This window comes from Grampus griseus (genome assembly GCF_964374135.1).
Source record: "Grampus griseus genome assembly, chromosome: 19".
Lineage (NCBI taxonomy): Eukaryota > Metazoa > Chordata > Mammalia > Artiodactyla > Delphinidae > Grampus > Grampus griseus.
Genome location: NC_139013.1, coordinates 15717459 through 15729098, shown reverse-complemented (window position 1 = coordinate 15729098; position 11640 = coordinate 15717459). Strand labels below are relative to the sequence as shown.

The following is an 11640-nucleotide window of genomic DNA, read 5'->3' as shown; positions in this document are numbered from 1 at the left end:
ATCCAGCAGAAGTTTTCAGACGTCACCTCCTCCAGGAAGCCTGAGTCAGGCACCTCATCTGAGCTTCCCACATCATGTCCCTGTTTTTTCTGGGACTCACTGTCTGGTAGCGTGTCCGTCTACCCCAGAGTGGGCGACCACGGCCCCCAGCTATACCCAGCCTCGTCCTGCCCTGGGATCATTCGGATTTCAGTGTGTTTTAAAACTTCCGGAACGGGCCTCGCGGTGGCAAGGGTGGGACCTCCGAACTTTCCTGAATTCTTAAAGATCAAGTTTCCACTTCAGGAACGGGGACAACTGACTTTACAGTACTTTCATTAGCCCGTGTTCCTTCATGTAGGCGTGGTGGTCTCGCTCGGCTGCACTCTCATAGACTCAGAGTCTTCCGTAAAACTCTTTTTTCCGGCACTCTGATTGGCCTATACTCCTCCTTGGGGCGGGCCCTTCGGGTGTGGCCGGGTTCTCATTGGCCTTAGATCCCCGTTGACGAGCCCCGTTGGCGCATTATGTCATGTACCGGCGCCCGTCACTCTCGCTGAGACGTCATCCGCTGGCGCCCACCCTGACGAAGCCAGGGAGTACACAGCGGAACCGGCGGAGGCGACTGAGTTGAGGCGGTAGTAGTGGCGACAGCGACGGCAGCAGCGATGGCCGGGGCGGGGCCAGCCCCGGGACTCCCGGGTGCAGGAGGACCTGTGGTCCCGGGCCCTGGTGCTGGCATCCCGGGCAAGAGCGGCGAGGAACGCTTGAAGGAGATGGAGGCGGAGATGGCCCTGTAAGGCCCGCGACAGGGCGCGATAAGAGCCGTCCCACAGCCAGAGCCCTGGACCCTCCAGGCCACGATAGGCCCGACAGATGGCTCTATCTTGGGGAAATGGGACTTTCGGGATTGTGGGGGCGGGAGTAAGAAGGAGAGCTTGGCAGGGGTGAAGGCGCTGTCGCGATGTACCCAGCGTTCCAGAATTGGTGCAAGGTCCTGAGCTGTGGTGTCTGTCCTGCCCCCACCCCAGGTTTGAGCAGGAAGTTCTGGGGGCTCCGGTTACAGGAATCCCAACTGCTGTGCCTGCGGTGCCCACCGTCCCCACGGTAGAAGCAATGCAAGTCCCAGCAGCTCCTGTGATCCGCCCAATTATCGCCACCAACACATACCAGCAGGTACGGCTGAACTAACGCATATAATAGAGCACGTTGCCTCTGAACACAGTGTTTGTATACAGAGAGCTATTAACATGTTGGCTTGTTGATTAATTAGTGTGACAAATATTTCAGGTGCCGGGCATTGAGGACACAGTAGTGACTAAGACAAACAATATTTCTGCCCTTTGGGAGCTTTTATTCTAGATCATGTTGGTCAGTAGAACTTTCTACAATGATGGAAATGTTCTGTATTTATTTAAAATTCATACTAAAATTAAATAGTTCCTCAGTATCATTAGTCACATTCAAGTGTTTTATAGCTAAGTATATATGAGTAGTGAAGAGAGAGACTACTAAAAAGAGAACAAGTAAATGAAACTTGTTCATTCTCTCAACAGATAATTTTCCAGTGCCTTTTCTGCACTAGGTACTATTCTAGACATTAGGCATATAGCAGAGAACAAAACAGAAAAACAATCACTACCTTTTTGGAGTTTACATTTTACTACTGAGAGACAGGTCAAAGTAGAGTAAGAAAGGCAGAGGTTTATCAGCGCGATCAGGAAAGGCCTTTCTGAGGAGGTGACATTTACGCAGATATAAAGGGCATGATTGAGGGAACCAGGCAGATATCTGGGGGAAGAGTATTCCCAGCAGAGAGAACTGCCAATGCAAAGGCCATGAGGTAGGTGCATACCTGACATGTTCAAGGACCAGCAGGGAGAATAGTGTGGCTGGAATGCAGTGAGCAAGGGAGAGGGTGGGAGGAGAACAGCACAGAGAGGTGGTAGAGACAGATCTAGTAGGACCTTGTTGGTCATCACAAGGACCTTGGTTTTTACTCTGAGATGGGAAGCAGTTGAAGGGTTTTGAGCAGTGAGGTGATGTGATCCAACTTAGATGTCACCAGGGTCGCTCTGGCTGTGTTTGGAGAACAGACTATAGGGGGCCAGGGCAGAGTCAAGGAATCTGAGGAAGAGGCTACCATAATACTCTAGGCAAGAGATAATGGTGGCTTGGACCAGGGTGATGGCACGAGAGAAGGAGGACACGCTAGACATAATTTCAGGTAGTGCTAAGTGCTTTGGGGAAGATGAAGCAGGATGATGAGAGAAGTTGCAACTGGGAGGGGCTAAGGACACCTTCGGCTAGTGTGGTCCCAAAAACCTCTCTGAAAAGTGATGTTTTAGCCGAGACCTAAAGTTTGATAGATAGCCACAGAGTGCAAAGAATGAAACCCTTGGCCTCCCAGGTGAGCCTGCCAGGGCAGCTTGGGGGCACTGAATCAGGCCTCTCACCCAAGCCTCCTCTCCAACAGGTCCAACAGACTCTGGAGGCCCGAGCAGCCGCTGCAGCCACAGTGGTTCCTCCCATGGTGGGTGGCCCACCTTTTGTGGGCCCAGGTAAGTAAGGAGTGGTGGAGTGAGGGAGGCAAGGTGGTGAAAAAGGGATGCCTGGGACATTCCTCCAACCATCCTCATCTCTCCCCTCCCAACAGTTGGCTTTGGTCCTGGTGATCGGAGTCACCTGGACAGTCCAGAGGCTCGAGAAGCCATGTTCCTGCGGCGAGCAGGTAGGTCTGGGGCCAGGAAATCCCACATTCCACCAAGCACTCTTGTTTCAACTACTTCACCCTCTCCATTTCATCCCCATGATGTCATTGTCTTTCTAAAGCATAAACCTGATCGTGTACTTTGTCAGTTTGGCATTAGTAAGGCTTCGCTTGATCACTGCAAACCAACCCCCTTACTGTCACTCCTAATCCTTACGCTTTGCTATGTTTCTTCATAGCACTTCATGCTTTAGAACAGTTGTACAATTTATTTATTATGGTTATCATCTTTTGCTTTCTCTAAAATATAAGGTCCATGCCAGCTAGTAAGTATTACGTGCTCTCTGTTGATGGGATGAACAAACCATCAAACAAGCACCTGTGCTCCTCACCTGTCAGTCAGGACCCTACATCACCCAGCCCCTTGCAGAGAGAGATCCGCATTTCCTCCTCAGGAGCCCCAAACATTGCTGGGATATACCAGCAGGGCTCTTGTTGAGGTCCCTTCTCTCCCCTGCTCATTGTCGCCCAACTTTAATCTTCCAAAACCTATCAACTAAACCCAAATCAAGCTAACCAAAATCAACTAAAATCTATCCTCTCCACAGGTCACTCACTCCTACTTTGTGTTGTTGAGATGACCTTTATACACACAATTTTTGTGACATTAGTATTTCCTTATGTGTATGAAAAGGGTATGTGTTCTGTAAAGTTCTGGTGTGATCTCTATTAGATTGTACTTGTTAATTGTGCTACTTAAGGTTTAACACCTCCTACACTTTAGTATGGTTTTGATCAAAGTGCATACCTGACATAGTCCCCTGCCCAGCTTCCAACCCTGCTGTGGCTCCCCAGTGCCCTCCAGAGGACATACACGGTTCAGCCAACGAGACTGCTTGGATGCCTACTGACCTCTTGACCATTCTCCTATGATGCTGTCCAACTCTAACATCCTCTATTACGATTACACTAAACTGAAAAGGGAAACATTTTTGTTTATAAATGTTCTCCTTGCTAGTAATATTTCCAAACTCACCCTTTGCCTGACCAACTCTTCATTATCCTTTGGGTCTCAGCTTACAGGTTCCTTTCTCCAGGAAGCCTTCTCTAGTCCCCCCGGCATAGGTCTTCTGAGCTCCCACTGCTTCCTGGGCTCCCCACTCCCAGCCTCCATCACTCTGCCTGGGCTTTCCCCCATCCCAGCCCTGATCTCTCTGGCTGTCACTCTGGTGATAGGTCTGCTCTCTCCTGCTCTGGACCAGGAGCTCCCTTAGAGCCCTTGGTCTTTGGTGTGTCCCTAGCATTGCACAGGACAGGGCCAGGCCCAGAGGAAATCATCAGTGGTAAGTTTTTGCTGAATGAACAAATGAAAAGAACCCTGCATCTCCCAGAAGGCTCCCCAGGCTCTTCTCCAGATTTCTTGGTTCTGAGAGTACCCACAAGCACACACCTTGCCCCAAGTGCCCCAGTCCCCCTTGACACACACCCCCATCTCTCCCACAGCTGCGGCCCCCCAGAGGGCCCCTATTCTGCATCCAGCCTTCATCCCTCACGTGCTACAGAGAGCAGGTGAGGGGGCCAGGGTCATCATCCTGCCACGTAACTCCTCCCCAAGCCCTCCGATTTCCCCACTAACACCCTGACAGATTCTGCTCTTTCTTCCACAGCAGGTGGCCCCCGCCCTATGGCTCTGCGGCCCCCTCACCAGGCCCTCGTGGGCCCCCCTCTGCCTGGCCCCCCTGGACCACCTATGATGCTGCCACCGATGGCTCGGGCCCCAGGGCCCCCTCTTGGCTCCATGGCTGCTCTGAGGCCTCCTCTGGTGAGTGTGTACAGGGAACTGAGGGTCAGAGGTGCAGTGGGCAGGGAGGCCCTCATCCTGGCCCGGTGGGCTGTGTCCACCAAGTCCGCCTTTCCTGTGGCTTTTCATGTCTCTGCCTTCTCACTCTCTGACTTTGTCTCTGTCTTTCCCTCTTTCCTTCTGTGGCCATATCTTTCTGTTTTTTTCTTTTTATAAGGAAAGTATAGAGAGAAAACACAAGTTACAGGTGTACTTCTCTCTCTGTATCTCTATTTTTCCTTTGATTGTCTCTGTTTTTCTGTCTTCATGTCTTTTTTTGTCCCTATGTCTGTCTGTCTCTCTGCCTGTGTTTCTCTATCCCTGTGTTTGTCTCTAACTAGAGACTCCTTTCCCTGTCTAGGTGTCTCTTGCCTGCTCTCTGGTGCCCAAGCCCTTGCTCTGTTGTACAGGATGGAGGTGGTAGTGAGGTCTGAGCCTGTGATCTGGCCCCCCTCATGCCCTCCTTTTTCCTACAGGAAGAGCCAGCAGCACCCCGAGAGCTGGGCCTCGGCCTGGGGTTGGGCCTGAAAGAGAAGGAGGAGGCTGTGGTGGCAGCAGCGGCCGGGCTGGAGGAGGCTGGCGCAGCGGTGGCTGTGGGGGCAGGGGGCACCCCAGCTGGCCCTGCAGTCATTGGGCCCAGCCTGCCACTGGCCCTGGCCATGCCTCTGCCCGAGCCTGAGCCCCTGCCCCTGCCGCTGGAAGTTGTGCGAGGCCTACTGCCCCCGCTGCGCATTCCTGAGCTCCTGTCCCTGCGTCCGAGACCCCGGCCCCCTCGGCCTGAACCACCCCCTGGGCTTATGGCTCTTGAGGTAGGCAGGGAGCAGAGCAGTGGGGGCACAGAAAGGGCTGATTGGGCAGACAGGAGCCCAGGGGCTTCTTCACGCAGAAACACATGTCATCTTCTATCTGTGGAGGTAGGAGGGACCCAGGAAATTGGAGGGGTTGGGAGGACATGGGGAATAGGGAGGCAGACACACACATCTGACACCCAGCAGCACATCCAGCGCCCCAGCTATGGAGGCGGGAGGACCAGGTGGGCAGAGGAAAGTGGGGGAACATGAAGAGGGCATATGGGTCCAGCAGACTCCAGCATCAAGCCCTTTGCACCCCATCCCTTTCCTCTGCAGGTCCCAGAGCCTCTAGGTGAGGACAAGAAGAAAGGAAAGCCAGAGAAATTGAAACGCTGCATTCGCACAGCAGCTGGGAGCAGCTGGGAGGACCCCAGCCTGCTGGAGTGGGATGCAGGTAAGTGGGCTCGAGTGCAGGATCTGTGCTGCTCCACCAAGGGAAGGCGACCCAGGTAACTGCACACCTCTCTGTAGGGCGCACCTACAGAGTGGGTTAGCCCACCCCGGGGAGAGCCAGACTAGGACACTTGGGGGGCAGGCCCTTGCCCGGCCACTGAACAGAACTTGGTGGAGGGGATTGGCACCTAGGACCTTCTGGCCTCTGTTTCATTCATGAGGGGCCTGGCTTGCTAAAAGTGAAAGAGCATTCTTTTGTCTCCTAACTTTTTATGAAAAATTTTAATACTGAACTACACAGTTAACAACTATATATCTACCACCTAGATTCAGCGATTAACACTTTGCTGTATTCACTTTAACTTTCCATGTGTTTGTATCTTTTTTTGGTTTTTGCTCAGTCATTTGAAGTAAATTATAAATGAAGTTATCACTTCACTACTAAATACCTCAGTATTCATCTCCTAAGAAAAGTGATATTTTCTTTCATATCATTACACAGTTAACACATCTAAGAAAATTAACAATAATTCTGTGGCATCTCATATTCTGTTTATATTCATATTTTCCCAGTTGTCCCCAAACTATATTATAGCTGTTTTTCCCCTGAATCAGAATACATGTGGTTTTGTGTCACTAGATTATCTTTTAATGAGAATTGTCTCCCTCCCACTGCTTTGTCTTATGTATAATAGTTTTTTGATGTGTTCAGACTGGTTGGTTTGTAGAAGGTCCTACCCTTTGTCAGATTATTTCTGCCTGGGGTAAACTAACTTGTTCTCAGAGAGTGTCCTCAGTCACCACCAGAGCTATGGGGCAGCCACAGCGGTAGCCAAGGAGAGGGGCCTGCCTCCCACCCTAGTCTTTGACTTCTGCCTCTTTCCCTGGGACCGTCTACCCACCGCAGGCCAGAGCCATGGCGGCGCCGGCCCAGATGTGGCCAGTGCAGGCTGTAGGCCCTAGTTCCGTGGCCTTGGGCAAGTCGCTTAGCCCTTCAAGCTTCATTCTCCTCATCTCCAGCAAGGGGATGGTAATAGTAGATGCTCCCGGGGGAAGGGATTCTTTGGGCTTGGGCACATTTGGTCGAGGCTCAGGCCCAGCCCAGGGGATATGTCCAGGAGTGGCAGCTGAAGTTGGCCTTGGAGAAGAATCAGGCAGTATGTTCAGGTTTAAGGGACTCAAGGGGGATTAGAGTGGGCTTTGCAGAGGAAGCAGGGCTGAGGAACGATGAATTCTGTGGTACCGGGGTGCCATTATGGGAGCCAGTGGGTGTCAGGGGCCCAGGGAATGTCCATGGGGAGGTGTTCAGGAGACCAAAGGATGCTGTGGGCTTGGAGGACAGGCCAGGGCTGGGATGACGAAGGTAGGGGCTTCATCGAGGGAATGGGAGAGCTGGCCCTGGGGTGGGGCAGGGCAGGGCAGTTAGTTAAAAGTGAGGACTCTGGAGCCAGATGCCTGAGTTCTTGTCCCAGCTCTGCCGCTTCCTGATTAACTTGGGGCGGGTGACTTGACCTCTCTGTGCCTTGGTGTAAAGGGTTGTTGGGAGTGCCAGATGTGCTAGAACCTCATGGGTGCTTAGCAGAGAGCCTAGCACAGGGTAAATACTATACAGGCATTGGCTGTTATGACCAAGAGGGCCCCAGGCAGAGACTGCAGGGCATACAGAGGAAGAGGGCTTGGTGATGTTTCCAGAGAAGGTGGGGTCATTTAAATAAGACTGAGCCAGACATCTGTATCCTCTGACCTCCTCTCTCCCAACCCCAGATGACTTCCGAATCTTCTGTGGGGATCTGGGCAATGAGGTGAATGATGACATCTTGGCACGAGCCTTCAGCCGCTTCCCATCCTTCCTTAAGGCTAAGGTGATCCGCGACAAGCGCACGGGCAAAACCAAGGGCTATGGCTTCGTCAGCTTTAAGGACCCCAGCGACTATGTGCGCGCCATGCGTGAGATGAATGGTGGGTGCAGCCTTCCCTAGGGTCAGTGGGCATGGCAGGCATCTGGCCTGAGCCTGACCCCAAGCCTGACCATGAACCCTCCCTCCCACAGGGAAGTATGTGGGCTCACGCCCCATCAAGCTGCGCAAGAGCATGTGGAAGGACCGGAACCTGGACGTGGTGCGCAAGAAGCAAAAGGAGAAGAAGAAATTGGGCCTGAGATAGGGTCTGTGGCTGGGCACCCGCTCCCACCCGGCCGGGCGCTGGCTCCTCCCCACAGTTCTTTGGGAAATCCTCAACTATCCACCCACCCATCCTCCCCAAAACCAGTTTCAATAAATTTACGTTCATTTCCATCCTTGGCTAGGCTTGGAAGCACTCTTTGGGGGGCAGGGCTTAGCATCCCCCACTCTGGGAATAGTGGGGAGCCTTGAAAGTTTACTCAAATATGCAGATGGGCATTTTTCGGTCCCTGCTGCATGCCCCTTACATCTTCTTGAAACCTCTTAAGTGCACGTCCAGTGCGGCCTATTCCACAGAGGAGGAAGTAGAGGCTTAGGGCAAGGCCGAAGCCAAGCAGAGGCTCAAACCTGTGGTCTTCTGACTCCACCCTGTGTTCTCAGCACCAAGATAAGGGGGTCTTCTGGGCCCTGCCCTTCTGGAGCTCACAGCCTTCCAGGCTTTCATCCATTCAGCAGACTCTCATCAAGGGCCTGGACAGTGCTGGGGACACAATGGTGACTTAAACAGCCACAGGCCCTGTTCCCTCCAAGTTCATGGTCCAGTGGCAGAAGATAGGGCTGTAGCCAGACAGTCACAGCCCAGAGTGATCAGGGTTGGGATGGGAGCCATCCTGGGAGTCAGGGAGGGGCTTCCTCAAGGCACTGGCCACTTCTGAGACTCTCATTCTCTTCCTGTTTTTCTCTCTCCTAGTCTCTGCAGTTGTCACCCTCTAGGTCTCTGAGACTGTTTTCTAGTTTCTTCACTCTGCCAAAATCCAGCCAACTTCTGCTCTATCTCTTTGAGTGTTTCTCTGTTTCTCCTTCTCTGTTTCTCTGTGAGTGCCCCTCTGTTTCTTGTCTCTTTCTAAGTGTCTGTATCTCTCTGAGTCTCTCTTCTCTCTCTGCATCTGTAAGTCTCTCCCCAACTCCTGTTTCTCAGCTCCATGCTTGTCTCTGCCTGTCTGAAGAAGTGTCCATGCAGGAACTTGAATGCCAAACTGGGAGCTTAGACTTTACCCTGAAAGCAGCCAGCCTTGAGAAGCTGAGACAAAGTTTAAGCAGGGGACTAGCATCACAGATTTGCACTTTAGAAAAATCTGGGGTTCTGGAAGGAGGCTGGAGCAGTGACCAGGCAAAGGAGGGAGATGGCATGGGGAGGGGATGAGGGCCTCCCTGGGACATAGCCATCAGAACCCCTGATTGGGAGAGGGCTTGGGAGGGAGGGGAGAAACAATGCCAAGGCTTCTCAGGGAAGCCAGTTACCCAGGAAAGGTGTCAAATTTCCTCAGTTCCTGTCTTCCTCCCTCACTGCCCCCTCTGACGTCACATTTTCCAGTCTGGTTAGAGGGGTGAGGGCCTCCCATCAATGGCAGGAAGTACCCTTCAGCCCCCTGCCACCTGGGCTGGACCACCCAGCTCCAGAACCCTCAAACCCCATCCCCACATCACTAGCCCTCCCTACTCCTGACCCTCTTCTATTCACTGCAGGCAAAGGAGGAGATGGAAAGAAGAATGATTCCAGAAAGGCGGGTTTTAAATGTGTGCATTTAAGTCCTGAGGGGAGACAGAAAAAGATCAATGGGGTTGAGAGACAGAGGGACCGAAATGGAAGGGATGTAGTGAGCAGAGACAGAGAGGTGGGGAGGGAGACAGGAAGAGACGGGAATTGTGGGTCTGAGGCAGTACAATGGGAAGGCAGATGGGGAAAAAACCCAGGGAGGGAAAGAGATGGAAACAGATAAGGAGATAGGGAGAGAGACAGAAACACTTAAAGACAGGTGGGGAGGGACTGAGACATGAGAAGAGACTTGGGGGGATTCCCTGGGGTCCAGTGGTTAGGACTCCTTGCTTTCACCTCTGAAGGTGCAGGTTCAACCCCTGGTCAGAGAACTAAGATCCCACAAGCTGTGAGGTGTGGCAAAAAAAAAAAAAAGTTACTGCAGTCAGGCCTGGTACAACAGAGACCCAGGGCCAGGGACGTCAACCCAGGGCAGAGAGACATGGAGAGACAGATACATACAGACAGGAGAGAGGCCAGCTTCAGGGAGAGGAGGCTCCAGGCCTGGTGGGGCACAGCAGGTGGAGACTCCTTTCAGACCCCTGGGTTAGATGGATGGAGGGACTGGTGATGCCCGAGGGCTCTGTGGTTCAACCAGCGCTGGGTCCAATCCCAGGAGCCCCAGGACCACCCACTGTGTGACCTAGTAAGTTGCTCTTCCCGTTGAGGCCCAGTTTCCCTCGTGTAACAATGAAGGGCAGTGCCCACACCCCCCACTCCTCCCACCCCCAGAATGGCAAGTGGTTAGTGATTGAACTGGGTGAATATTGGAAATGGCCCATATTAAAGAGGTTATTTTTGTTTTTGTTTTTGTGGTACGCGGGCCTCTCACTGTTGTGGCCTCTCCCGTTGCGGAGCACAGGCTCCGGACGCGCAGGCTCAGCGGCCATGGCTCACAGGCCCAGCCGCTCCGCGCCATGTGGGATCTTCCCGGACCGGGGCACAAACCCGTGTCCCCTGCATCGGCAGGTGGACTCTCAACCACTGCGCCACCAGGGAAGCCCTAAAGAGGTTATTTTTAATGGTAAATATTTACTTATCAATATTGTAGGATGGGTACAAGCACAGGCTCTGAACCCAAGCTACCAGGGTTTAGGGTTGCCAGATTTAGGAAATAAAAATACAGGGCACCTAGTTAAATTTGAACTTAAGACAAACAACAAATAATTTTTTAGTATAAGTGTGTCCCAAATATTGCACGTGTGCATGTACATGTCGCAAGTATACATGGTTTGTTTTTTTACTGCATCGTTGGAAACAAGTTACAGACACAACACTTCACCCCTAAATATCTCAGTGTTCCTTATAGAGGTAGCTTTCATATCATAGTACCATCATCACATCTAAGAAAATGACTAATTCTATATCTCATATTCAGTTCATATTCAAATTTCCCCATTTGTCCTAAACTGTTATTAGCAGGGAAGGGCATGGATTCTGGAGATGAAGAAAAGTGGAAGGAATTCCTCCTCAATTTCCCCTTTCATAAAATCGGGATAAGACTAGTACCTACCTGGTAAGCGGATTAAACAAAGGCCCAGGGCACAGCCGGTGGCATGTAATGAGCCCCCAATAAATGTTAGCTATTATTATCACTGTTGTTATTGTTCATACTGTTGTTGCTACTGTCCTCGGAAGCAGCCCCAGGACTTCCCCTCAAAGCCCTCAGAAGGGGAGAAGTGGGCCTGGTGGAGGATCCCAGGTCAACCTACCCCCACTGGCCCCCTGTGGACTGTGACGTCTGCCCACCAGGGGTCTGGCCGGAAATCCCCCTTCCTGTTGCAGATAAGCCTGGCGCAGCCCAGCTGACCCCAGGCTCTCCTCCCCCACCACCTCCCGTGTCACAGGATCAAGTCCCCAAGCCCCCCCCCCACGCCCCAGTCACCCCGGAAACACCCCTCCTCACCCGGGTCTCTCCCAGCCTGCTGTTTCCCAAGCTCCTGTTCAAGTCCAAGCAACCCCTGCGGCAGGACAGCCAAAGCTACCGTGGAGGCGGATGGCCATCTCTGGGGGCAGAGGGGAGTGGGGCAGGGGTGACACAGCTCGGCCCCGCCTCAGCCCCTGCAACTCGACCCCCGCTGCGACCCCCAGCTCTGACGTCTTGGAAAATTCCCTCCTGCCCAGGCCCCCGGGGGGAGGGGGTGCATGGT

At 52.7% G+C, this 11640-nt stretch overlaps 1 protein-coding gene across 3 annotated transcripts; it reads left to right on the top strand.

Annotated features, from left to right (window-relative positions):
• Nucleotides 1-562: 562 nt before the first annotated feature.
• Nucleotides 563-8067, top strand: RBM42 (RNA binding motif protein 42). Of its 3 annotated transcripts, none has more exons than XM_082677907.1 (10): nucleotides 563-775; nucleotides 1011-1155; nucleotides 2456-2540; nucleotides 2636-2710; nucleotides 4193-4258; nucleotides 4357-4511; nucleotides 5006-5338; nucleotides 5657-5774; nucleotides 7538-7732; nucleotides 7824-8067. In XM_082677907.1, the coding sequence occupies exons 1-10, from the start codon at nucleotides 648-650 to the stop codon at nucleotides 7934-7936; spliced, it is 1413 nt and encodes a 470-aa protein (XP_082534033.1). In that variant the 5' UTR covers nucleotides 563-647; the 3' UTR covers nucleotides 7937-8067. The 3 variants fall into 3 exon arrangements, with proteins under 3 accessions (XP_082534033.1, XP_082534032.1, XP_082534034.1); XM_082677906.1 differs by having other exon boundaries at nucleotides 4336-4511; XM_082677908.1 differs by lacking the exon at nucleotides 4193-4258.
• The last annotated feature ends 3573 nt before the right edge of the window (nucleotides 8068-11640 follow it).

What these genes read in the sequence shown, in the direction of transcription:
- RBM42 (XM_082677906.1), top strand. Translation starts at nt 648, where the DNA reads ATGGCCGGGGCGGGGCCAGCCCCGGGACTCCCGGGTGCAGGAGGACCT. An exon ending in CTGGGCTTATGGCTCTTGAG is followed by an intron (nt 5,339 to 5,656) that starts GTAGGCAGGGAG and finishes TTTCCTCTGCAG; the next exon opens with GTCCCAGAGCCTCTAGGTGA. An exon ending in CCTGCTGGAGTGGGATGCAG is followed by an intron (nt 5,775 to 7,537) that starts GTAAGTGGGCTC and finishes TCCCAACCCCAG; the next exon opens with ATGACTTCCGAATCTTCTGT.